Below are 27,365 nucleotides of genomic sequence, written 5' to 3' on the forward strand. Positions count from 1 at the left end.
ACATCTGAAAATATTTATACTACAAAGTATGCGAAAAGAAAAGAGGAATGAGCTCACCAAAAGTCCTATTTATTACAACCTTGTCTATTGGGAAGGAACAAAACCACACACCTAAAAAGACCTCAAGATTATACCAATATAGCCAGAAATGTTCTAATTATCTTCTGATTTCTCGAAAAGATCAGGCTCTTCACATAAAAGGGAAAAAGCACCAGAGGAAACAAGGAGAAAAAGGAAGAAAGCAGGCAAAGCCTAGTAGATTAGAAGAGACAATGTCAGCGCACAATGTTCTCTCAGCTCCTCACGCTGGGCTCCTTGCCACCTTCAGGGCTCAGCACAAGTATCACTTCTTCAGAGGGGCCTCCCTGACCGCCCTATGTAAGTTGGCCTCTCAGTTATCCTCTATTACGTCACCCTATTTATTTCCTTTACAGCACCTATAACAATCATCCAACTTGTTTGGCTCTTGTTTGGTCTATATCCTCTACTACAACTTGAGCTCCATAAAGTCATTCTGTAACCTTGTTACCAAGCATAACACCTGGCACACTGAGAGCACTCAGCGTGTGTTGTATAAATGAACCAGTGCCTCGAGGCAGTAGATTGACCACGGAGAAAAGAGCCCTAACAATTTTGTTGTTTTGGTTGCAAGAAGCCACCTATGTCTGTCCCTCAACAGCTCTAGAAAGCCTAGACTATAAGACATGTACATGCTGCCGTAAGGGTAATGCCAAATTGTTACTGCACTCAGACAGAAACCTGTCCTTAACATGACTAAAAGCACCCAATATTGTGGTTAATCTATTTGGTCATATTTTTAAGTAGCTTTTAAAATGTTAAAATGTGTGTAATTTTCCCCTTCAGTTGAGTCATTTCTATTAGCTAAGAACCAGGAGTGTGACAAGCAATGAAAAGTTCTATCAGTGAGAAACTGAGCCACACTTTAAGGTTCTGTGTGAGACCTAGGAATTTGCTTGAGACTGAAGATTCCAATTTTCTACTATATAATTCTGCTTCAACTATGTAATTCATATAATTCCACTGCTGCTCTTGCTTTCCATCTGACACTTGTTTTGAGAAATCGTAGGTAGGAAGGAGAAAGAAATGTCCCTCTTTGAGCCTGTTCTTTGGGGCTAGTGCTTCGTAAAGCCAAATGTCAAGCTAGACATCTCCACGCTGAGAGCACCCACCACTCCAAGGCAGGGGGCCGGGATGGGACCTGACCATAGTCCCAGTAAACAAGCTGCATCTTGTGAGTCCAGTTAATTAGGGTCAAGCTACCCTTTATGCAATTGCTTTTTCGACTCCTGAGCGTTTAGTATCATGATTAAGTGTTCCAGCCATGTCACCGCTATCCACAAGAAAGGAGCCCACAACGTCGGCCTGCGTAGTGGCAAAGAACGATTAGTAAAAAATCCCCAAGGGGGCGGTGAAGCGCTACGGCGGAGCGTCTGGTCCACGAGGTCGCGCGGTCCCTCGGTCTTGTGGAAAGCTCTCTCCGACGCCCACCTTGAAGGATCCATTAAAGGCAGTCGGAAATATCTACACCTTCGGGACCCACGCCGGCTCGCGGCTCCCAGCTCAACGGTCTGGGAAGAAGGCCTGCGCATCCGACACTGGTGAGGACACTTCCGCGTCCCCAGCTTCCCGGCCGCCACTTGGGTGCACTGTGGGTATGTCGGCGGCTACCTCTGTGGCACGGCGCCGGCGAAGCCGAGAACGAATCCTCTGGTTTGACACAAGGGAACCAACAAGGCACTTGTCACTTCTCACCCCGTCGTCCCAAAGTCTCCCCTTTTAGGGCAGGCCGGGAGAGAACTCGTAGTACCCCGTGGCTCGAACAAGGAGCACTGAACTATCGGTTTCCTTCGGCTCAGAATGGGGCCAGTATCCCGGCTTCCTCTCGGCCGGCTTTGTGGGCTGGAGCCCTTCTGGCCGGCGGGCGGCATCTCTATGGTGCCGACCGAGAGTAGGAGGAGAGGGGCGGGGCTACCGTTCGCTGGGCTACCGTTGGCGGGGCCCGTTTCACCCGCGAAAGCCAAGGGTGGGTGCGGCTGAGCTGCTGCGAGGTCTGGGCGGGAGTGGGTGGGACGGACGCCGCAAAACTGGCTCCTGAAGTGGGAGGTCGGAGGTGGAGACCGCTTGAGCCCGAAGTCTGGAAGATCTAGCCTCCAGATGTAGAGGGCTTGCGGGGCTGGCAGGCGCGCGGACCCCAGAGCAAGTGAGGCGTGCGACGCCCCGGCGCCGCCCCCCGCTCGGTCGCGCCTTCTGGACCCCGTAGGCGCCCCGCCCTCGCCTAGGCTCCGCCACCCGGCGTTTCCCTGGCCTGGGCTGGAGTGCTGGGGGCCTTGGGGGGAGCCCGTTGCCGTCCTTACTAGTCTTGAGAGCCCGTCTGCCCCGCGGGTTCTGGAGGCGTGAACACTCTAAGTGTGACGTGGCCCTTTCCCTGCGTAGGAAATGTTTGGTTCCTATGGTGCCAGGGCTTCCTGCCCTATTTTCTTAACCGATATTTTAATAATCATTGCATCATACCGACCTTAAGAAAGAATGACTTTGGGAATTTGCTGAGACTTGAAACATGTTGAAATCCAGCATTGTATGTTTTATTCGTAATGGTCATAGGAACTAAAGGTTTTATATGCAGGCTGTAACAGGTTTCCGTGAGAGTGAACCGCATTTGTGTTTCCTTCCTTTGCAAATTAGTTGTACTAGATTTGGCATCTACTTTAGGTATTATAACATTAAAAGATGTGTATACATATATATTAACTTTCGCGGCAACTGCAGTTCAGTGAAAAGGACTTGTAAAGCATGCTACAGGCAGTTATCGGATTTGCTTTTACTTCAGGTTTTTGTAAATATTTGCAGAGCGGCGGTATTGGGCAGGGCTGAAGCAGAAGATGACGTTGAATTTTTTAGCTCTTGTTTTGGCAGAAATAATTCTAAGAGATTATTAACAGACAATGCACAATAGTGTATAAGTAAAGTAACTGGCTAATTATATGTTTGTGGAGTTAAGGAAAGGGATGACTACTATGTTTACTTTGAAAGCACCATAGTTGATGGCATTTTACTATAATGGGGATCGGGAGGTGGCAGAGTTTGGCCGTTGTAGAAAGTGGCTCCTGCAAGTCAGAGAGAAATTTATGATCTGGGTAACTTACGGGAGAGAAGTCATCCCAAATAATATCTTTAGTTATAGGCTGAGGATTGCTTACCCCTTGTATTAGGATAATGAAATATTTACTAAACACCTTGAGCACATTAGATTTTAGGCATGATAGGGTTAAAAGATTATAATTACTACTCTTAAGAAACCTGGCCAACAAAAGTGAATATGTAAAATAAATATAAAGCTATTTTACAGTTTAGGAGGTTCTGGAGTCCGTTCTATTTGTAGTGGGAGGAGCAGAAGGTGGAAAAAGACAGCGGTAAGGGGAAAAGAATGGGCACACTTAGGTGTCCTACTCAGAGACAATAACTAAGAGGAAGTACACTTCTTAAATTTCTTTCTCATGTTCAGAATTTGATCCAGAGATGTGAAATATCTGCACCAATGATAGGAGTGGAATAGACGTCTGAATTGTGTGTTTCTGGGACCATAAATATACCTTTCTAAAAAACAGAAACATACTGTTTTAGTTATCTGTTGCTGCATAACAAATTACTCCAAAACTTAGAGGCTGGAGACAGTGAACAGTTATTATCTCACTGAGTCTGTGAGCCAGGACTTCGGAAAAGGCTTAACTGAGTGATTCTGGCCCAGAGTCTCATGATGTTACAGTCTTGATATTGGCAGGGCTGCAGGCATCTCAAGGCTTCACTGGGCTGAAGGATCTACTTCCAGGTTCACTCATGTGAGATTTTTGTTCCTCTCTCCTCAAGTAGGCTGAGTTTTTTGGGTTTTTTTGTTTTTTGAGGAAGTTTAGCCTTAAGCTAACATCTGCTGCCAATCCTCCCCTTTTTGCTGAGGAAGACTGGCCGTGAGCCAACATCCATGCCCATCTCCCTCTACTTTGTATGTAGGACACCTGCCACAGCGTGGCTTGACAAGTGGTGCGGAGGTCCACACCCGGATCAGAACCAGCAAACCCGGGCTGCCAAAGCGGAATGTGTGAACTTAACCACTGCACCACCCGGCCAGCCCCACGCAGGCTGTTTTATACTTTCCATTTATAAAATGCGTTTTGCACTGCCTCATTATTTTCATGTTCTGATCGTAAGCCACAATACAGTTATTTTGTAAACAATACTTTTTTTTCACATACTTTGAATTTGGGTCATCATTTAAATACTTGATCTTTTGATGTTTCACTTTGCTTTATTAGTCACCTGATCTTTTTAGAACCTAAACTCATGTAAAATATAAGGTTGGAAACATTTAAATATGTTTTGTGATTATAAAAATTGTTTCATGAGTAAAAGAAGATGGATGTAATGCACTGGCTTTATAGAAATATCATGCAATTTGCAATTAAGTGGATGGATGATGACATTTTATTTTTGTCTGCTTTCTGGGATAAAATATGAAAATATAATTTCAATTAAATGCAAATAGAAGCATATTTTGAGTGGCAGCAGAGTTTTTCTGTTAGGGTTCTGTGTAGTCTGTGCCCAGCCTACATTCTCCTCACGCTTATCCACCCGAATGGCCTTCTTTCTCCTTTGGGCTAACTGACAGGCCTCAGTTTACCGAAGGAGGGGAATATTGCTGCTGCTGCTGCAGCCGCCGCCGCCCCACTTCTCTAGCTTGGTCATTAATTCAAGCTTTCTGTGTCCCGGTTCCTATCCAGCTAAGTGGATAATGGCGTTTGTCTTTGGTTCAAAGGGATACTTTATAAAGTTTATATTACTAAACCTTTAAAGACTGACTTCTTTATTCATTCAAATGTCTGTTTTGTAAAGTAGAGACAAATGATTCATAATTTGTGGGACTATAAATCCTGAGGTTTATAGAAAGGATTTATGACTTTGAAGGTATCTTTTGCATTTTGGTCCTATTTCTTGTTTGAAATTACCTTGAAATCATTATTTCCTCATCCGGGAAGTATCTATAGACTATAACCCAATCTTAGTGCTTTAGAGAACAATTTTCATTATTGCAAATGAGCAAGAATTTGAAGATTGTCTTAGACTCCCTTATCATTAACAAAATAGTTGTTCTCTGCAAAGCAAGTTTGCTTCACATTAATTTGAAATAATTAAAGGAACCTACATAAGTTTATTTCCTCTGGAGATACAAAACTCTTTTGTGCAGACTTTTCATGTGTCAACTGATACATAAATATGAACAAATTATTTTTATATTACACAATTGACATGAAAATTATATACAAGCTATGTTATATATTCTAATATTTTCATTAGTACCTATTTATAATGTTATAAATATGTTTCTACATTATTTTTAAATTATACTTTTAAGAAGCTGACTTTAGTATTATGGTCTGAGTTGCTTAATTACTTCTGACTTTAACTTTTTATTGGTTTTGTGATCATAACAGTAAGACATTGAAAATTTTTAGGAAATCAAAGAAAGTAAAAAGAGTAATGATCACATGTAAGCCCACCAGTGGGAGACAAGCCAAATGAACAGCCTTCCAGATTTTTCCTATGTATATGTACATATTTTTAACAAAAATGTAATATTTTACATAGTATTTTATTGGCTGCCTTTTATATTTTAATATCTATTGAGCATATCTTCATGTCAATAAATACGGAAATAAGTATTTTTTTAATGAATGCATAATTGTATGGAATTTCTTTCACTAGTCCCATATTTTGAACATACAGTTTCTAATTTTTCCCTGTTATAAACAATGCTGAACATCCATGTGTAACTCTTTATATTTATCTAATTATTTTCTTAGTATGAATTCCTAGAATTGGAAATGCTGAGTCCAAAAGTGCCTGTCTTAAATCATTTTTGATACGTATCGTCAAATTGTCCACTAGAAAATTTATGCTAATGTAAACTCCTGTTAATACTCTATAAGAATGATCATTTCTCCACCACTACTAAGAGAAAGCATTAGCAATCTTTTGTCAGTCTCACATTGAAGTCTCATTGTTTTAATTTAAATTCAGTTGATTGCTAATAAAGTTGAAGTCTTTTAATAATTTTTTTGACCATTTGTATTTCTTCCTTTTTCAAATTGCCTTTTCATAGACATTGCCCAGTTTATTGCTGAGATACTTATTTTTTCTTCTTAGTAATTTTAAGACCCCAATAAAGTAAGGCTTCTAATCTTTCTTCATCATAAATTCTATTTCCTCCATTTATTTGTCTTTAACTTTGCCAAGCAGAAGTTTTAGATTTTTATGTAGTCATGTCTATCAATATTTGAAAAATAATTTTTAGCTCCTCTCTAAAAGTCTAGCTAGCTGACCTATGTAGAAGTTTATTTACAAATTCACATAAATATCCCGAATTTGATAACCAAGCTGATACAAAAGCTATCGAACCTTGGAAAATTTCCGTGCCACTAGTCAACAAAACTGATTCCCTTTCTTAATTTAACCAGAGAAATGGTCTATATTGCAAAACCCTAATCCATGTGAATGCGACATTTTAAAATCAAAAGTTGTTTGATTGAACAACTTCACTGTATAAAACTGTGCATTGCACAGACTGAAAGCAGATGATCCACTCTCAGGTTGCATCTGATGATTGACTCTCTGATGTAGTAGTTAGCAATTAAACCCTGATTACCAGTGTGGACTGGTCATCTCCTGTTCAGTACCTGTGCAAGGGTCTACTTCTAATGCATCTGGAAGGAAGAAGGAGCTCACCTTCTACTATATAGGCTGAAAAGCCCAAATACTATCTTTTCCAACCTCCCTTGCAGCTAGGATGTGGGCAGGTGCCACCTAGGCCCAGCCAGTCAGACACATACCCTTCCCCACTCCAAATTTTGCATTAAGAGCAAAGAAATACTGCCAAGAATCTTTTAGGGTAGCACTGGCAGCAATGTCAGGGGTAATATCTGGCGACGGGTTAGGCAGGGTGAGCTGGGCTCAGTGACAGAGAGGTCTACACCGGACCAGTTGTCTGGCGTCATTTTCCTTGACGTGTTTGAGGCATAGCTTTGAAGCCTGGTTCTTGAAACCTGAAAACCTGTGATTTCTTAGTATGGTTTTAATACATTTTTTTGCTTTTACTGCCAGAATGTTTTCTGTTCCATGCACTGAAGAACCCTAACTGAGACAGGATCTGAGTTAAATAATAATTGTTTCTCTACCAATTTAGAATTATACACACATTTTCTCCCCTCCCCATACATACAACACTTGATCTGTTTCTGGACTTGTACTCACCTTACAATACTCACTTTCTTTTACCCTGCTTTTTCAAGTTTATTGGCATTTACTCTTTCAAATGAAATTTAGAAACAGTTCCTAAAAGGAAATCCCTTTATGATTTTGGTTAGAATTACATTAAATTTATAGATTAATTTGAGGAGAATAACACCATCAACGTTGTCTTACTCAGTGAAATGGTCTGGCTCTTACATCAGTTAAGTCCTATCAAAGAAGCAGGACTAAAGAATAAGGGCTTTATTGCAGATATTAGACCTTCTTTCATTGTGAGGGCTGGGAGGGCAGGCTGTGCTCTGCGTCTGTGGTTGAGCCTGAAGCTGCTGCAAATCAGCTAGACAGTCGGGAAGGGAAGCTGGGTAGATGGATGTGGATGAGAGCAGGGACGGAATGGAACCTGCACAGATCTCTCACCAACTCCAAGTTTGATGCTGTGGGTGACCTGCAGGAGAGGCTGGCACCCTTGACCTTGGGGCTGCACATGCAGGCCCAGGATTTGCAGAAGCTGAAGGAAGATGTGGTGGGAGCTGGAGGAGCTGCTGGCCCAGCTGCTTCCCCATGCCAGCAAGGTGAGCTAATAGATCGGCCACCACTCTGCGGTGTATCTGGCACCAATCTTCAGAGCATAAAAAACATGGCTGCTGCTTCACTTCTGCCTCCCAAGTCTCGTGTACAATGTCTCCTGTAGACGACGCTACCCAGAACTAAACAAGGAAGGGAATTCTGGGACATGTACTTCGAGCTTAGCTGAGTTGACATAGTACAAAGCCACCAGAGCTCTAAATAGCTGATCTTTTGTGTCCTCTGATAGTTTTGTCGTTTTCTTCATACGCATTTCTTGTTTTATTTATTCCTTGGTATTTGAGTTTTATTGCTGTTGTGATTGTTCTCTTTCCCATCTTTTTTTATGTGATTATTGCTAGTATATTAAAAAGATTATTTCAGTATTTAAATTCTGACAGTTTTTAGTGGGTTCTCTTGGATAGGCAGTTATTTCACTTGCAAACTAACATAACTATCTTTTCCTGATAAGCTAATGATACATTTTCTCCCTCCCTCCATCCCTTACTTGCCTCATTACATTGATTAAAACTGCTAGAAAAATATTATAATAGCTATACTCTTTCTGACTTTTAAGATAATTTTTCAGGGCTGGCCCGGTGGCGCAGCGGTTAAGTTCACACGTTCCGCTTCTCGGCGGCCCGGGGCTCGCCAGTTCGGATCCTGGGTGCGGACATGGCACCGCTTGGCAAAAGCCACACTGTGGTCGGCGTCCCACATATAAAGCAGAGGAAGATGGGCACAGATGTTAGCTCAGGGCCAGGCTTCCTCAGCAAAAAGAGGAGGACTGGCAGTAGTTAGCTCAGGGCTAATCTTCAACAACAACAACAAAAAAATTTTTCTTGGTTTTCATTATTTTGGTTCTTGGTAAACCAGTGGTTCTCAATGTTTAGTGAACATAAGAATTACCTGGTATTCATACTTGCTAAAAATGCAGATTCTCAGGAATGCATGTTATATTTTACTAAATACCTTTTAAGCATTTAATATGCAATACCTGGCGGATAACAGATTCAATATATGATGAGTTTTTTATTAATTCATTCAACAAATACTTATTGAGTACCTACTATCTGCTAAAGATACAGTGGTGAACAAAGTAGACAAAGTCCTTGCTCCCTGAGCTTTTGTTTTGTTTCCCGAAATGTTTACATCACATAAACACCTGAAAGAGAGGCAAGTCTTTAGGCTCTAAAGTGTTACTTGCACACCATTTAAGCTTAGTTTCCTTGAGCTAATTCGGCCTCAGTGTTTTTCTTTTTAACCAGTTTGCCAGTGATGAATTATATTGCATTCTGGTCAGAGAATTTGGCCTGAACATTTCCACTTTTTAGATTTTATTGAAGTTTTTCTTGTGGATGAGTAAATATATAGTTAATTTTTATAAATGTTCCGTGGACGTTTGGAAAGAATGTACACTGTATGTAATATACACAGTTTTAGACCTGTGTATGAATCAAGTTTGTAATTATATTATTCAGATTACCTGTACCCTTTTTTTGGCTGCTTGATTTATTTTATGTATTTTACTGCTTTGCCGTTTGACATAAAAGCGTCTTCTTAAATAACTTTACTATGTGACTTGAATATTTTATCCCTTTCAGTCCTACTAAATCTTTTGCCATGAATTCTGTTTGATCTTAGTGTTACCACTGCTTTTTTATTTGGTTTCTATTTTCTAGCTCATCTCTTTGTTTTATACACTGCTGAGACTTTTTGAGATGTTTTCTTATGAACAGTAACTTGGCGGATGTTTTCTTTTGTCCCAATCTGTCTCTTTATAGGGAAATTTAATATATTCACATTTATTGTAGTATTTGTGTTTGATATGTCTGGTCCCTATTGCTTTTTTGTGGGGGGAGGGGTAGTGATAAAGTTTTCTTCTTTCCTTTTCTGTTTTGCTGTATTCATCAAGTTTTCTTTAATCCTTTCCCCTCCCCCTAGAGATTTTGAAGTCCTGCTACTCAGTTCTTTTCCCCCCAGAAATCGTACGTATGTGTTATAACTTCTAAGGCAAAAACTCTTAAAATTTACAGTTCTCACATAGGTGCTATAATGTAGTTATGCTTAGAATCCTGTGGTCATGATCCTTTTCTCTCAGGACTCTGTAAATGTCGCCCCACAATATTGTCAATATTTTGGCATTTAGTGTTGGTGTTAATCACATTCTCTTTCTTTTGCAGATAACCTTTTTTTTTTATGGACTTGGAAACTGTTAAGGATTTTCTCTTTGTTTTTTGAATTTTATTTTTTTCTTTCAATGCCCAACTCTTTGTCCATTTTTTCCCCTCAAGCTTTCAGAAAATTCTTTGAAAGTGTTCTTATTCAGTAATTGTATTTTTTGAAGCATTCATTTTACTATGCACTGCTTCTGTTGACCTTTTATTTGGGCAGTCAAGTATTTCATCTTAATCTCTTTCTTGTCTTCAGATTGCTCCTTTAACATGAAAGCCTGCTGTTGTTATTGACAATAAAGTATATTTTCCTAACTTTTTAACATTTTTATTGGAGTATAATTGATACGTAATAAACTGTATGTATTTAAAATGTACAATTTGATGTGTTTTGATGTATATATGAAACTATGAACCATGAAATTATTACCACAATCGAGATAATGAACAGCTCTGTCCCCCTAAAGTTTCCCGATGCTCCTTTTTAATCCTTTCTGCTTCTCCTATTCCCAGGCAACCACTGATCTGTTTTCTGTCACTTAGATCAGTTTGCATTTTCTAGAATTTTATGTAAATGGAATCCTATATGTACTCTTTAAAAAAACATTTCTAAATGAAAATTTCAAACGTACAGAAAAGTAGAAGATAGTAGAATGAACTGCAGTGTATCCATTACCTAAATTTAACAATTATAACATTTTCCCATACTTGCTTCATTTATTTACTTTTTTTAAATTAATACTTTATTTTTTATAGCAGTTTTAGGTTTACAGAAAAATTGAGCGTATAGTACAAACTGTTTCCATATTCCCTCTCCCTCTGCACATATCTCCATATTATTAACATTTTGCATTAATGTGGTAGGTACATTTGTTACAACTAATGAGCCAATATTGATACATTATTATTGACTAAGGTCCATAGTTTACATCAGGGTTCATTCTTTGTGTTGTAGGTTCTATGGGTTTTGACTATGTACTCTTTTTTTTTGGTCCTACCTTCTTTCACTTAGTATTATTTTGAGGTTTCATCCATGTTTTTGTATGTATCACTTTTTTTTCTTCTTCTTCTTCTTTCTTTTTATTCCACCGTTTGTTTATCCAGTTGGGTTGTTTCCAGCTTAGAGCTAATGTAGATAAGGCTGCTATGAACATTCATGTACAAGTCTTTGCATGGATGTGTGCTTTCATTTTTCTTAAGCTAGATACCTAGGAGTTGAATGACTGAGTCATATGGCAGGAGTATGTTTAACTTTTTGAGAAACTGGAAAGTGGTTGCACCATTTTACATTTCCACCAGTAGCATATGAGAGTTCTGGTTGCTCCACATCTTGTCACCATTTGGGATAGTCAGTCTTTAATTTTAGCCATTCTAATGGGTATATTTGGTATCTCACTCTGGTTTTAATTTGCATTTCCCTAATAATTAATAATGCTGAGCATCTTTCACATGCTTATTGGCTATCTGTATATCATCTTCGTAAAGTACCTTTACAAATCTTGCCTATTTTTGTATTGATTTGTTCTTCTGTTATTGTTTTGAGAATTATTTATTCTGCATACAAATTTTTTATCAAATATGAGATATGCAAATGTTTTCCCCTACTCTGTAGCTTGTCATTTTCTTAACATTGTCTTTCAAAGAGCAGAAGTTCTTAATTTTGATGAAGTTCAATTTATCAATTTTTTTAAACAGATTGAGCTTTTGATGTTACATCTAAGAACTCTTTGTATAACCTAAGGATACAAAAATATTCTCCTATGTTTTCTTCCAGAAGTTTTATAGTTTCATGTTTTACTTTTAGGTCTGTGATCTGATTGAGTTAATTTTTGTATATGGAGTAAGGCATGGATTGAAGTTCATTATTTCTGCATATGGATATCCTCTTGTTCCAGCATCATTTGTTGAAAAGGATATCTTTTCTCCATTCGCTTGCTTTTCCATGTTTGTCAAAAATCAATTGACAGGGGCTGGCTCAGTGGCATAGTGGTTAAGTTTGCACGCTCTGCTTCAGTGACCCTGAGTTTGCAGGTTCGGATCCCAGGCACAGACCTAGTACCGCTCATCAAGCCACACTATGGCAGCATCCCACATAAAATAGAGGAAGATTGGCACAGATGTTAGCTCAGCGGCAGTCTTCCTCAAGCAAAAAGAGGAACATTGGCAACAGATGTTAGCTCAAGGCCAGTCTTCCTCACACACACACACACAAACACACAAAAAATCAATTGACCATGTATGTGTGGATCTATTTCTGATCCCACTCTCTATTCTGTTCCGTTGATCTATTTGTCTATTTTTATACCAATACCACACTGTCTTCTTTACTGTATCTTTATAATAAGGCTTGAAATCAGATGGTGTAAGCCTTTCAACTACGTTCCTCTTTTTCAAAGTTGTTTTCCTGTTCTAGGTCTCTTGCATTTCCCTATAAGTTTCAGAATATATATAATGAGCTATGTATAGTTTTTATTATAGAACTAAAGTTGAATCATTCTCAAGAAATCATTTAGGTATTCTTTAGTCTCAGAATTAAAACAAAATAATACAAAACAAAAACTTATGGTTACACACAATATTAGCTTTAACTAGATAAATGATTTCAATATTTTTTGCCAGGTAAGCACTCAGCACAGAATTCTGATTGCCTTTTTATATCCGTTAAGGTTCTTTGGTTAGAGGCAACAGAAAGGAAAATAGGATTTATTGGAAAAATGCTGGGGTAGCTCATAGAAGTGAAGAGTGAGCTGGGCGCTAGGAAGTAAGGCAGCTCTGAGAACCTTAGAGATGGGACCTGAGGACTTGGTGTCCTCGTCAGTCTTTTTCCTAGGCTGTTTCATTTGGTGGAGCCTCTGGTCTGCAAGAAGAAAAGGAACTTTCCCCACCCACTCCACTTAGGAAAATTCTGGAAAAGAGTCTGGTCAGCCCAGCCTGGGTCACCTTCATCACTACATTAATCAGTACTAATCTAATCACTACTGGAAAATAATTACTAATTACTGATTAATCACTACTGCTAATAAAGGAGATAGGGAATTCTAATTGGTTGGCTCTGGAGTTTAGGTATTATGATAAGCACTTTTCTCAAAGGAAGGGGATGCTGTTACCAGAAGTAAGGAAAGTAGTTGCTGAGTTCATGACACAATGGATGCCCGCTACCACGTAGTACACATTGCTAAGAGAACTAGTCGATGACCTGAAAGTAATAGATTACAGTCGATGGGCTTTCTTAAAATTCTCTTGATACATATTACCATATAAACCGTTGCTCCTACAAAGGTAATTTATTCTCTTTAGGTCCCATGGCATATTATATATAACAGGTAAGAAATACCAGTTTTTATACTTAAAAGTTGCTAAGAGAGTAGATCTTAAATGTTCTCACCAAAAAAAGGTAACTATATGAAGTGATGGGTGTGTTAACTAACCTTATTGTGGTGATCATTTCACCATATATACATATATCAAAGCATCATGTTGTATACCTTAAGCTTACACAGTATTATGTATTAATTATAGCTCAGTAAAGCTGGGAAAAATAAAATGAAATTACTGACAACTGTTTAAAAAAATAGCAATTTTTAGACTTAGGACCAAGATGGCAGCATGAGTAGTCTTCTTTGTCTCTCCCCCTTCGAATCTACAACTAACTGGACATTCATCGCTTAACAAAGGATATCCATATAGCATCTCAGGACGCCTGAGAGACCCGTGCTGCTATACATCGGAAGGTGGACGGACTTCGCCCCGGGAGGAGGTGGAGATAGGTGAAAACTCTCCAACCCCTAAACAGCCTAGTACCTGCAAGCGGCTTTCTTCCAGCAGACGCCCCCAGAACATCGCCACACACCAAGGGCAGGAGGGTGTGCACACCAGAGGAGCGACGGTGGAAACAGGTGACCACAGCCCTACCTAAGCCCCCCGCGGTTAGACCTAAGCCCAGGGGGAAACTCCAGAGTTCCACACCGGAGGCAGCAGGGAAAACCTCTACTCGCCATGAGTGGAGAGGCCCCTCCCAGCATCCAGAACGCTGGGAGGCTCCCGGAGAGAATCCCAAAGTGGGCAGCAGCCCGCCAGCTGCCACCGCCGGTCTCACAGACTGTGGCTGTCACCTGGTCGGGGCACGGGGCTACCGGAGATCTCCTAGGAGAGGACTGGGGCTGGGTGGAGTTCCAGCGGCCGGCTCCGCGGCCCAGCGGAAAACCCCAGGCTTCCGTCCTGGCAGCAGGCAAAGCCTCTACTTGCCGTTAGCTGAGAGGCCCCGCCCAGCATCCAGAACACCGGGAGGCTCCCGAAGAGAATCCCAAATGGGGCGGCAGCCCACCAGCTGCCACTGTCAGTCCCACAGACTGCAGCTGTCACCCGGTCGGGGCACAGGACTACCGGAGATCTCCTGGGAGAGGACTGGGGCTGGGTGGAGTTCCAGCAGCCAGCTCCATGGCCCAGGGGGGAACTCCAGGATCCCGTTTTGGCAGCAGGCAAAGCTTCTACTTGCCGTTAGCTGAGAGGCTCCGCCCAGCATCCAGAACACTGGGAGGCTCCCGAAGAGAATCCCGAACGGGGCAGCAGCCCGCCAGCTGCCGCTGCTGATCTCATGGACTGCAGCTGTCACCCGGTCGGGGCACAGGACTACCGGAGATCTCTTGGGAGAGGACTGGGGCTGGGTGGAGTTCCAGTGGCTGGCTCCGTGGCCCACGGGGAAACTCTGGGGTCCTGATCTGGCAGCAGGGAAAGCCTCTACAGGCCATTAGTAGAGAGGGCTCCGCCCAGCGTTCAGAACGCCGGGAGGGTCCTGAAGAGGAGAATCCCAGGCAGGGCAGCAGCCAGCCAGCCACCACTGAACTCATGGTTTCCGGCTGTCCCCCAGACAGGGCAAGGGGCTCCCCGAGATCCTGGGGGAGAGGACGGGGGCTGGGTGGAGTTCCAGCGGCCCGGCTCCGTGGCCCAGGGGGAAACTCTACAGTCTCACAGCAGCCTCAGCGAAAGCCTCTGCACAGCACTAGTAGAGAGACCCCACCCAGCAACCACAAGGCTGGAAGACCCTGGGACAAAAGTAGCATAGCTAGGTGAGCTAACCACAGATGTAGAAGATGCCCATACCTCCTCTGTGACCTATAGTGGACAAGTGAGATTTTGTGGGCGCCAACAGTGACAGAGCTGCAAATATAGGTGATCCTGCCCCTGGCTGCTGGGAAAGCCCATAATACCACTGCAGACCCCACGGAGGGAGCATGTCTAGGTGGTCTGCAACAGTAGGCACCAGCAGCCTGAAGCCCCCTTGTGACTGCCCCCACAGCTGAAGAGGGACCCCACAGGACCACTGTGACTACGAGGAGGGGCCCAGGCCCAGTTAGCAACAGCTGATAGGGTTCCTTGTTGGTGCAGTATAAACAGCTGTTCCCCCACCACATCAGTAGAAACAAGTGGAAGCAGTAACTAAACTCTATCTCTATGCAGAGGCACAAATCTACACCATCAAGCAATATGAAAAAAATATATTAAATCTCCAGAACAATATCCAGAAAACAATCCCAAAGACAATGAAGTATATAACCTAAATGACGACTTCAAAACAGCCATCATTAAAAAACTCAATGAGTTAAAAGAGAATTCAGAAAGACAACTCAACGAGTTCAGGAGCTATGTCACAAAAGAGTTTGATACTATAAAGAAGAACCAAACAGAAATACTGGAAATGAAGAACACAATAGAGGAGATTAAGAAAAATCTAGACACACTGAACAGTAGGGCCGATAATATGGAGGACAGAATTAGCAATTTGGAAGATAGGAATATAGAAATGCTGCAGGCAGAGGAGGAGAGACAGCTAAGACTAAAAAGAAATGAAGAAACTCTCCGAGAATTATCTGACTCAATTAGGAGATGCAACATAAGGATTATTAGGTATACCAGAGGGAGAAGAGAAGGAGAAGGGGGCAGAAAGCCTGTTCAAAGAAATAATGGCTGAGAACTTCCCAAACCTGGGGAGAGAGATGGAACTTCATCTGACAGAAGCCAACAGATCTCCAAACTTTATCACTGCAAGAAGACCAACCCCAAGGCATATAGTAGTGAAGCTAGCAAAAGTCAACGACAAGGAGAAAATACTAAGGGCAGCCAGGCAGAAGAAAATAAGCTACAAAGGAACCCCCATAAGGCTAGCAGCAGATTTCTCAGCAGAAACTTTACAGGCTAGAAGAGAGTGGAATGATATATTCAAAACTCTGAAGGACAAAAACCTGCAGCCAAGAATACTCTACCCAGCGAAAATATCCTTCAAATACGATGGAGAAATAAAAACTTTCCCAGATAAACAAAAATTAAGGGAGTTCATTGCCACAAAACCTCCTCTTCAAGAAATGCTCAGGAAAACCCTCATAACTGAAAAATCAAAAAAAGGAAAGGGGCTACAAAACCAAGAGAAAAGGAGATAAGTAGAAGGACAATAATAGAAAGTAGCAGCTCTCCATCAGAACAGGTTAGCAAAAGTTAAATAAAACATTAAAGATAAAAGGAAGGGAAACACCAAGAATAAATATAACCCTGTCATTTTAACCACAAACTCACAACACAAGAAAGAAGGGAAAAAAAAAATCTGACAATAACAACCTAGAAGGGGAAGAGAAAAGGGATAGAAGGTTTTAATTTAAGGAAATAAGAGGCTATCAGAAAATGGAGTATCTCATCTATGAGATGTTCTATACTAACCATATGGTAACCACTAAACAAATAACAAGAATAAAGACACAAATTACAAATAAGAAGACACCCAATACAGAAATTTACATACCTGAATTAGTAATCCAAAAACCATGCGATAAGAAACAAAGGAAATGCAAGAGAACCGGAAAACATGAGATAAAATGGCAGCAGTAGGCCCCCACATTTCAATAATCACTCTAAATGTAAATGGATTGAACTCTCCAATCAAAAGACACAGAGTGGCAGGATGGATAAAAGAACAAGAACCAACAATATGCTGCCTCCAGGAAACACACCTCAGCCCCAAAGACAAACACAGACTCAGAGTGAAAGGATGGAAGACAATACTCCAAGCTAATAATGAACAAAAGAAAGCAGGTGTCGCTATACTAATATCAGACAAAGTAGACCAAAACAAAACAGATAAAGAAAGACAAAGAGGGACAATACATAATGATAAAAGGGACACTCCACCAAGATGATATAACACTTATAAATATATACGCACCCAACACAGGAGCACCAAAATTTGTAAAGCAACTCTTAACAGAACTAAAAGGAGACATCAACAACCATACAATAATAGTAGGGGACCTTAACACCCCATTAACACCAATGGATAGATCATCCAGACAGAAAATCAACAAGGAAATTATAGAATTAAATGAAAAATTAGACCAGTTGGACTTAATAGATATATAGAGAACACTTCATCCAAAAACAGCAGGTTACACATTCTTCTCAAGTGCGCTTGGAACATTCTCAAGGATAGACCATATCTTGGGAAACAAAGCAAGCATCAATAAATACAAGAGAGTTGAAATAATATCAAGCATCTTTTCTGATCATAATGCTATGAAACTAGAAATCAACTACAAGAATAAAGCAGGGAAAGGTGCAAAAATGTGGAGACTAAACAACATGCTACTGAACAAACAATGGATTATTGAAGAAATCAAATATTATCTGGAGACAAATGAAAATGAAAACACGCCATACCAACTCATTTGGGTTGCAGCAAAAGCAGTCCTAAGGGGGAAATTCATTGCAATACAGGCTCACCTCACTAAACAAGAAAAATCTCACATAAGCAACCTCAAACAACACCTAACAGAATTAGAAAAAGAAGAACAAACAAAGCCCAAAGTCAGTAGAAGGAGAGAAATAATAAAAATTAGAGCAGAAATAAACAATATTGAAACAAAAAAGACAGTAGAAAGGATCAACGCAACAAAGAGTTGGTTCTTCAAAAAAATTAACAAAATCGACAAACCCTTAGCCAGACTCACTAAGAAAAGAAGAGAGAAATCTCAAATAAATAAAATTAGGAATGAGAGAGGAGAAATCACAACAGATACCAAAGAAATACAAGGGATCATAAGAGAATACTATGAAAAACTATATGCCAACAAATTGAACAACCTAGAAGAAATGGACAAATTCCTAGACTCTTACAACCTCCCCAAACTGAATCAGGAAGAAATAGAGAATCTGAATAGACCAATCACAAGTAAAGAAATAGAAACAGTAATCAAAAACCTCCCCAAAAATAAGAGTCCAGGACCAGACAGCTTCTCTGGAGAATTCTACCAAACATTCAAAGAAGATTTAATACCTATCCTTCTCAAACTATTCCAGAAAATTGAGGAAGATGGAGCACTCCCTAACACATTCTATGAAGCCAACATCACTCTGATCCCCAAACCTGACAAGGACAACACAAAGAAGGAAAACTATAGGCCGATATCACTGATGAACATAGATGCAAAAATCCTCAACAAAATTCTGGCACACTGAATACAGCAATACCTCAAAAAGATTATACACCATGATCAAGTGGGATTTATACCAGGGACACAGGGATGGTTCAACATCCGCAAGTCAATCAACGTGATACACTACATTAACAAAATGAGAAACAAAAACCACATGATCATCTCAATAGATGCAGAGAAAGCATTCGACAAGATCCAACATCCATTTATGATAAAAACCCTCAATAAAATGGGTACAGAAGGAAAGTACCTCAACATAATAAAAGCCATATATGACAAACCCACAGCCAACATCATACTCAACAGACAAAAACTGAAACCCATCCCTCTCAGAACAGGAACAAGACAAGGGTGCCCACTTTCACCACTCCTATTCAACATAGTACTGGAGGTGTTGGCCAGAGCAATTTGGCAGGAAAAAGAAATAAAAGGAATCCAAATAGGCAGTGAAGAAGTAAAACTCTTGCTGTTTGCAGACGACATGATCTTATATATAGAAAACCCCAAAGAATCCATAGGAAAACTATTAGAAACAATCAACAGCACAGCAAAGTTGCAGGGTATAAAATCAACATACATAAATCAGTAGCATTTCTATACACTAACAATAAACTAACAGAAAAAGAACTCAAGAACTCAATCCCATTAACAATCACAATGAAAAGAATAAAATACCTTGGGATAAATTTAACCAAGGAAGTGAAAGATTTATACAATGAAAACTACAAGACTTTCTTGAAAGAAATTGATGACGACATAAAGAGATGGAAAGACATTCCATGCACATGGATTGGAAGAATAAACATAGTTAAAATGTCCATACTACCTAAAGCAATCTACAGATTCAACGCTATCCCAATCAGAATCCCAATGACATTCTTTACAGAAATTGAACAAAGAATCCTAAAATTCATATGGGGCAACAAAAGACCGCGAATTGCTAAAGCAATCCTGAGTAAGAAAAACAAAGCCAGAGGCATCACAATCCCTGATTTCAAAACATACTACAAAGCTACAGTGATCAAAACAGCATGGTACTGGTACAAAAACAGGTGCACAGATCAATGGAACAGAATCGAGAGCCCAGAAATAAAACCACACATCTATGGACAGCTAATCTTTGACAAAGGAGCTGAGGGCCTACAATGGAGGAAAGAAAGTCTATTTAACAAATGGTGCTGGGAAAACTGGACAGCCACATGTAAAAGATTGAAAATTGACCATTCTTTTTCACCATTCACAAAAATAAACTCAAAATGGATCAAAGACCTAAAGATTAGGCCTGAAACAATAAGTCTTCTAGAAGAGAATATAGGCAGTACACTCTTAACATCAGTTTCAAAAGAATCTTTTCGGACACCATAACTCCTCAGATGAAGGAAACAATAAGAAGAATAAACAAATGGGACTTCATCAGACTAAAGAGCTTCTTCAAGGCAAGGGAAAACCGGATTGAAACAAAAAACAGCCCACTAATTGGGAAAAAATATTTACAAGCTACTTATCCAACAAAGGGTTAATCTCCATAATATATAAAGAACTCACACAGCTCAACAACAAAAAAACAAACAACCCGATCAAAAAATGGGCAGAGGACATGAACAGACATTTCTCCAAAGAAGATATAAGGATGGCCAATAGACACATTAAAAGATGCTCATCATCACTAATCATGAGGGAAATGCAAATCAAAACTACACTAAGATATCACCTTACACCCATTAGACTGGCAAAAATATCCAAAATCAAGAGTGACAAATGTTGGAGAGGTTGTGGAGAAAAAGGAACCCTCATACACTGTTGGTGGGAATGCAAACTGGTGCAGCCACTATGGAAAACAGTATGGAGATTTCTCAAAAAGTTAAAAATAGAAATACCTTATGACCCAGCCATCCCACTACTGGGTATCTATCCTAAGAACCTGAAATCAGCAATTCCAAGAGTCCCATGCACCCCTATGTTCATCGCAGCATTATTTACAATAGCCAAGACGTGGAACCAACCTAAGTTCCCAGCAACTGATGATTGGATAAAGAAGATATGGTATATATACACAATGGAATACTACTCAGCCATAAAAAAGGATAAAATCGTCCCATTCGCATCAACATGGATGGGCCTTGAGGGTATTATGTTAAGCAAAATAAGCCAGACAGAGAAAGACGAACTCTATATGACTCCACTCATAGGTGGAAGTTAACATATAGACAAGGAGAACTGATCGGTGGTTACCAGGGAAAGGGGGGTGGGGGGGGTACAAAGGGTGATGTGGTGTACCCACAACATGACTAACAATAATGTACAACTGAAATCTCACGAGGTTGTAATCTATCATAATCTTAATTAAGAAAAAAAGTAAAAAAAAATAGCAATTTTTACCACTTGGTTTTATATTTGTGAAATTATTGCTGATATTCTGTTCAAATGTTATATGGCAACCCATAATCTTCATTAATGTTTTTCTCTGCTTTCTATTTTAGGGTAACTGGAAATGTAAACAAGAATAAGTTGTTTGTTTCCTGATGGCTTTTAGTAGATACTGACACATTGTTTATGATGGCATCCGAGACTGAGAAGACCCATACTTTACTCCAGTCTTGTAGCACTGAATCTCTTATTTCCAGCCTTGGTCTGGGAATATTTTGTCTAGTAGCTGACAGACTTCTTCAGTTTTCTATAATTCAGCAAAATGACTGGGTTCGTGCCCTCTCAGATAATGCGGTACATTGTGTGATTGGCATGTGGTCGTGGGCAATAGTCATTGGAGTCAAGAAGAAGACTGACTTTGGAGAAATCGTTTTAGCTGGATTTTTAGCCTCTGTTATTGATGTCGACCACTTTCTTCTAGCTGGATCCCTATCTTTACAGGTGAGAAGCATATATGTTAAATTTTTACGGTCTTTCCCTTCATTTCTTTGGCACCATTTTATTGATCTTCACAGTGTCATTTTAGTTAGAGCTAGAGATTTGCCTTATTTTAAAATAAGAAAGCTCATTCATCCAACTTTTTCGAGCGGTTGGTATCTCCCTGAAGGTACATACAGATATGTTGCTAATCAAGTTATTTGGCATCACAAAGTGCATGGATGTGCACACGAGGACTCACTGATTGTATCTGAGGCATTACGTGCTGGCTTTACAAAGGATGTATTTAACCAAGTCTTGAAGGAAGGATTAGCCAACTGGTTTAGAGTAATAGGGGGTCATTCTCAAGGCTGTCCTAGTTTTTATATCAGTGTTCTTTCTTCAGGACTACACTTAAAGTTTCCCCTTATTCATATGTTTAACAGTTAATATGGAGCTCCCAAGCGCTCTGTAACAGTTGAGTAGTTTTAAGATGATTCCCATTCCTGGGGAATGATTTTAAAGGGTTCAGTCCCTGAGTCCCTCTTGGGAGCAAAGGTGCACATTTCAGTGGGCTGATGAGGACACAGTCCTTGGTGGAGAAATTGAAGAATTTCATTAAGGCTTCAGGGGTTAGCTATACATTAACCTATTAGCCTTGCAAATGAACTATACTAAAAGTGGCAGTTAAGATCATATTTTCTAAGTGTAGTCAACAGATTTGCCTATTTTTTATGTGTTTATGATCTGTAAACATTTCAGGAAAGAAATACAAACTCATAGAGCAAGGACTTTATCTGCGTGGTTCACCACCGGCCTAGAGCAGTGCCTGGCTCACCTTGTAGGTGTTCAGTCAATATTTGTTGAAAAAAATGAGAAATGATCATTTCTTCTTCCTGTTGTGTGTCAAGTACTGTAACAGGTATTTCTCAGAGGTTGTCTCACTTAATTAGAAACTTATCAGTCAGGAATCAGTAATTTCTGATTAAAGACAAATTTTAGCTTTATTGCTGTAAGTGGACACAGCACAACATTGCTGTTTAAGATTGGAATCAGAAGACCTGAGTTTGAATCCTAGTTGTGAGGTGTTAGAAGAGCACTTTTCTGCTTTCAGTCAGTTTTCTCATTTATAAAATGTGGATCATAGCGTAACTTACCTCATAGGGTTGTTGTGAGGAGTAAATGAGCATGTTATGTGACATACCCTGGCAAATAGTTAATAATAAGTGTTAGTAAAGATTGGGCTAACCTGTGAAGTATTATGAAAAGTGTGGTTCAAAAATGCATTCATCTAGAGTTTAACTATACTGTTGTAGTTTTTAAAAACATAGAGGCTGTCTACTGTATTTATTCTTTGATTCATTTAGAAGCAGTAGTGTTAAGAATATGAGCCACTGGGCGCTGGCCCAGTAGTGTAGTGGTTAGGTTTGTGCACTCCACTTCAGCAGCCTGGCATTCACCAGTTTGGAACCTGGGCGTGGACCCACACACTGCGCATCAAGTCATGCTGTGGCAGCATCCTACATAGAAGAACTAGAAGGACTTACAACTAGGATACACAACTATGTACTGGGGCTTTGGGGAAAAAAAAAAGAGGAAGATTGGCAACAGATGTTAGCTCAGGGCCAATATTCCCCACAAAAAAAAAAAAAAAGAAAGAATATGAGCCACAGAGTCAGACAGAGCCAGTATCAAATCCAAGCTCTGCCACTTAATAACTGCATGACATGGGGAGAGTTACTTAGTCTGCTTAAGTCTCGGTTTCCTCCTCTCTAAAATAATCCCCACCTCAAGACTGTTATAAGGATTGAATGAGGTAGTGCACATAAAGTATAGTGTAGTGCTGGCATTGATCCTTACTTTTGAATGAAATCCTAAACTTTCTTCACTTTCATTATAAGACTGTATGTGATCATCAGTATCAGTAATAAATATCAAAACTGAGTATTCATGATACTTATTTTTAAGTATCTATTTTGACTTCTATTTTTTAAATGATTTATTTTTACTTCAATAATTTTGATACTGTCCTTTTCTTCTTTCATTATTCATTATTTTTCTATGAGTGAAAAATCTGCATTGGTATTTTAGAAATTAGCCTGAGCAACAGAAATTTCTTTCTTCTTCTTTAGCATCTATTAATATAAATAGACTTCACGTGTAAGTGTGAAGAGTCAGTGTTCCTCCAGATGTAGCCAGAGCATAACTGCTAATCATCTCAACATCAAGCTAGTGCTTTCTTCCAAGTGTGGATGACCGTAGGCCCCCTCATCCCACTCTGCTATCAGGAGCATGATATATTGTGGGTATAGAACTTAAAAACAAAAGTGGGGACAGAAATGGAATAGTACAACAGAAATGTTATGTGCGCTGAGAAAGTAGAAATGAAACAACTAAAAATGTGGAGGAGAAGGGAGAGGGAAGAGGAATGTAGAATAAACCCTTTGCTCGATGTGCAGTCAATAGGTGGGAGTTAAAGAACACTGGTTTAAGGAGTGGATTTACAAGATTCCCAGTTTCAAGGTGGTCGATTTGACAGTGTGGCAAGGTACAGTGTCTCTGATGGATGAATTTTTTTTTTTAATGTGGTAGGAAGGTGATGTCCTCTACATTTTTTCTTTACTGCTTCTTTTCCCGTTTACCACCTCATCTCTGAAGGTACGGTACCTCTCCCTTCCTTTTCACCATCTTCTCCCGCAGAACCAATGGCTTCTAAAGCTTTGTATTATTCCCACTTAAAGTCCTTTCTCTGTGGTCAGTGGTCTGATCGACCATGACCCTTGCCAGTGTTTCCACATTAGGTTGGACTTTCTTCCCAGTGGTAACTGTAGGTCCATCTTAGGTTTCCCCTCCTCTCTCTTCAATGCAATTTTTCCTGGCTTGTGGTGGGTTCGTGAGAGAGCTCACTGATTTAGTGTTGATTTCATCACTCGAGTATCTGAAGTTTGAGCATTCTCTGAATTCTGTCTGTACTGAATGGGGTTTGGTAATAGTTTTATTTGTCCTTGTTCTGTAATGTTTTGGAGGCCATGTGGGGAAATTTGGATTTAGGCAATCTATCCTCAGCTTTCTTTTTATTAGGAATTATCTAGTTGCAAATTAGCCTTTAAAAAATGAGAGAATAAAAGCTTACTCATGGATCATTCAGGGGTTAAGCCTGAAATTTTCATTCGTTCAGATATTGATTACGTTTTTTTGCAGTGATTTAGAAATTTTATTGAAGTTTATTTAATTCAGCTTTAGAATACTTATTTAAGGTAACATAATCTTTCTAAATGTTGTAAATAAATTCTGAAAGTATTCAAGGCTAATATAAAATGGTTATAACAAAAACATTCCCCTTTTGTGCCTTTATTAATTGAAGAATATTTTATTCCATTGTGAGATTTTTCTCAATCTTCTTAGAGGCCCCAGATAATTCTTTGAAACTCCAAATTTACCCAAATCATACATTTAGGATATAGATTACGTTTGTATTGTGACTTTTCTAAGCAAATAATAGGAAACAAAAAAATTAATCACCATGTTCTTGAGATCCTGATATTATTTTTAATGCAAAGGATGTTGTGCTCACACTTTTATCTTCTTTGCCTTATACAGAATGGATTTAATGCATTCTACTCCTTTCCCCCTCAGGCTGCTCTGACTCTTCCCAGAAGACCTTTCCTTCACTGTTCTACTGTGATACCCGTTGTGGTTCTGACCCTGAAGTTTACTGTGCACTTTTTCAAGCTCAAAGACTTGTGGTCCTTTCTTCCCTGGATGTTATTTATATCCTGGACCTCACACCATATCCGAGATGGAATTCGTCACGGCTTGTGGATATGCCCATTTGGAAAAACTTCTCCTTTGCCATTCTGGCTTTATGTAATAATTACATCATCTTTACCTCACATCTGTTCATTCGTTATGTATTTAACAGGGACCAGACGAGCGATGTCTTCAAAACACGGAATTCATATTGATGTCTGAGGTAGCCCTATGGCAGTCTTAGAGAAGCAACTGATTCAGACATCGATGACTAAGGGTAGCCAACATTAACGTGAATTTTTAAAAACATATTAGCTATTTATATTAATGATTATAATTCCTGAATCCTCTTGCTTAGGAGGCATGTACAATTTTTAGAAATTTTATATATTTTTTGTAATTCTATTTCTCTCTTCTATAATACTCTAGTGCAATATTAGAGTTTCATTTATTCCATGATATATTTTTATTGTTTCTTCTGTTGGTCTGGCTTTACTAACAGCTCTATTAGATTAACATCCATTAAGTTTTCTGGGAGTAAACCTTTAAGGTAGTACATTTCCTGATGAAAAACTGCTCACATTTTAGGGGGACTAATTTGTGGAAAGTTAGCATTATATTTGGATCCACATTTTCCTGAGATACTGAAACAGTGAAATGGCCAAAATAAATGAGGTCATGAATAAGATGTATAGTGAACACGAACATTTCTTGATTTCATGTAAGTTGATCCTGACTGAAGTTTAATTTGCCAAGTGCCTTAGTGAGTTGTGGTTACTAGCAGAATCTGCTTTGTTACACTTGTGAGAAATCACTATAATATTCATAAAAGACAGTAACTAACATTATGTCTGGTTATTGTTTCAGAAATCAGTTTAGGAAATAATTACTGTAATATGTTGGCTATAGTAACATCTTACTCAAGTATTATTTTTTGAGTATCTTTGCCCAAAATTGAATGTTAGGGTTTTAACTGTTTTGAAAAACATAACTATATTTAACAAAATACTTGTTAAAAATTAACGTGAACAAAATATTGATACTTGGCTCATAAACATAGAATTTGAATTCACACAAAAAAGGACGTACCAGTAACGTCATTTCAAATGTAAATTCCTGAATGTGCGATTAAAATTGTTTTAGTTGTTATCGATTTGTTTACACACTATTCTAAAGTATTATACCAGTTAAATAATTTTTTAAAAATCTGCCTGATAAAAAACATATTTTTTTCAAAATAAAGTAATTTTAGGAAATTTGCTTTTTCCTTTGTTTTTTCAGATTGATCTTCTGTTAAAAGTGATTAACCTTTATTAGAGAAGGAAAATTTAGTCACTGTGAATTTTGCATTTGCACAGGTTAATGTTACTTTGATATAAAGGTCAATGCCCCAAAGGCATCTGCTTTTTTTGGTAGGATGTGTGTTATCTGCTGTCTTCAGATTGTCTTACATATTTGATTTGTAATGCTGGTGGTTGTGTGCCCTATTCTCTGAGAAATGATGAAGCAATGGCTTATCCACAGCAGATTTTTCTTACTTATTAAGTTAAACAGAGTTCTGTAAATTGTTATAAAAGTTCAGGCTCTAATTTGGTTTAGTTTCTCTTTTTGTTGTTAACCAATTGGTCTCATTCCATTTTATTTTATAATCTGCTAGATCTTATAATCTGTTAGTATCTTTCTAGAGCAATTATTGTGTAAATTTGGTTGTTTTAATAGTAAATATTATATAAGTGGGTAAATTTGATTAAGGTAGGGATTTTTAAAAAGCATATGATTTCAGAAATCTATGGAAATAAAGCATATATCTTGTGTAACTTTGAGTAAATTATAAAACACTCCTTTTTTCTTTCTCCACATTAAACAAAAGAATATCATTAGACTATAAGGCCTTATTTAAGAATGTCACATTGGCATTTTGGGGGTTGTCCTAACTTTCTTTATTAGATTGGGAATCCACTTTGACCATGACTCCTTGCTTAAACAATAACTGCAAATTTTAAGTGTGGGTTTATCTTTGTTCCTACCTCTACCATCAAAAATGTTCCTTGTCCTCTAAATGGTCTTTGAAAGCTGTGGTTATAACCTCTAGAAATATAGCAGCCAACTTCCCATGCTACCATTTCGTTCCTGCTCCTAGTGAGAGAGTTTGTGTCAATACAACATTATGTTGAAAGTTGGATTGTATCTTGTTTGCATGTGTGTGTTTTTTCCATCCTCTAGGTGTTCCCTATTCCCT

General features: G+C 39.1%; 1 protein-coding gene across 2 annotated transcripts; it reads left to right on the forward strand.

The window, feature by feature from the left end:
- Positions 1–1,431: 1,431 nt before the first annotated feature.
- TMEM267 (transmembrane protein 267) lies at positions 1,432–26,962 on the forward strand. 2 transcript variants are annotated; one of them, XM_070587626.1, is made up of 3 exons: positions 1,432–1,619; positions 21,013–21,400; positions 25,013–26,962. In XM_070587626.1, exons 2-3 carry the CDS (start codon positions 21,086–21,088, stop codon positions 25,346–25,348), a joined length of 651 nt encoding a protein of 216 aa, XP_070443727.1. In that variant the 5' UTR covers positions 1,432–1,619; positions 21,013–21,085; the 3' UTR covers positions 25,349–26,962. The 2 variants fall into 2 exon arrangements, with proteins under 2 accessions (XP_070443727.1, XP_070443728.1); XM_070587627.1 differs by lacking the exon at positions 1,432–1,619 and adding an exon at positions 13,743–13,951.
- The last annotated feature ends 403 nt before the right edge of the window (positions 26,963–27,365 follow it).

This window comes from Equus przewalskii, chromosome 20 (assembly GCF_037783145.1).
Source record: "Equus przewalskii isolate Varuska chromosome 20, EquPr2, whole genome shotgun sequence".
NCBI classification, from domain to species: domain Eukaryota; kingdom Metazoa; phylum Chordata; class Mammalia; order Perissodactyla; family Equidae; genus Equus; species Equus przewalskii.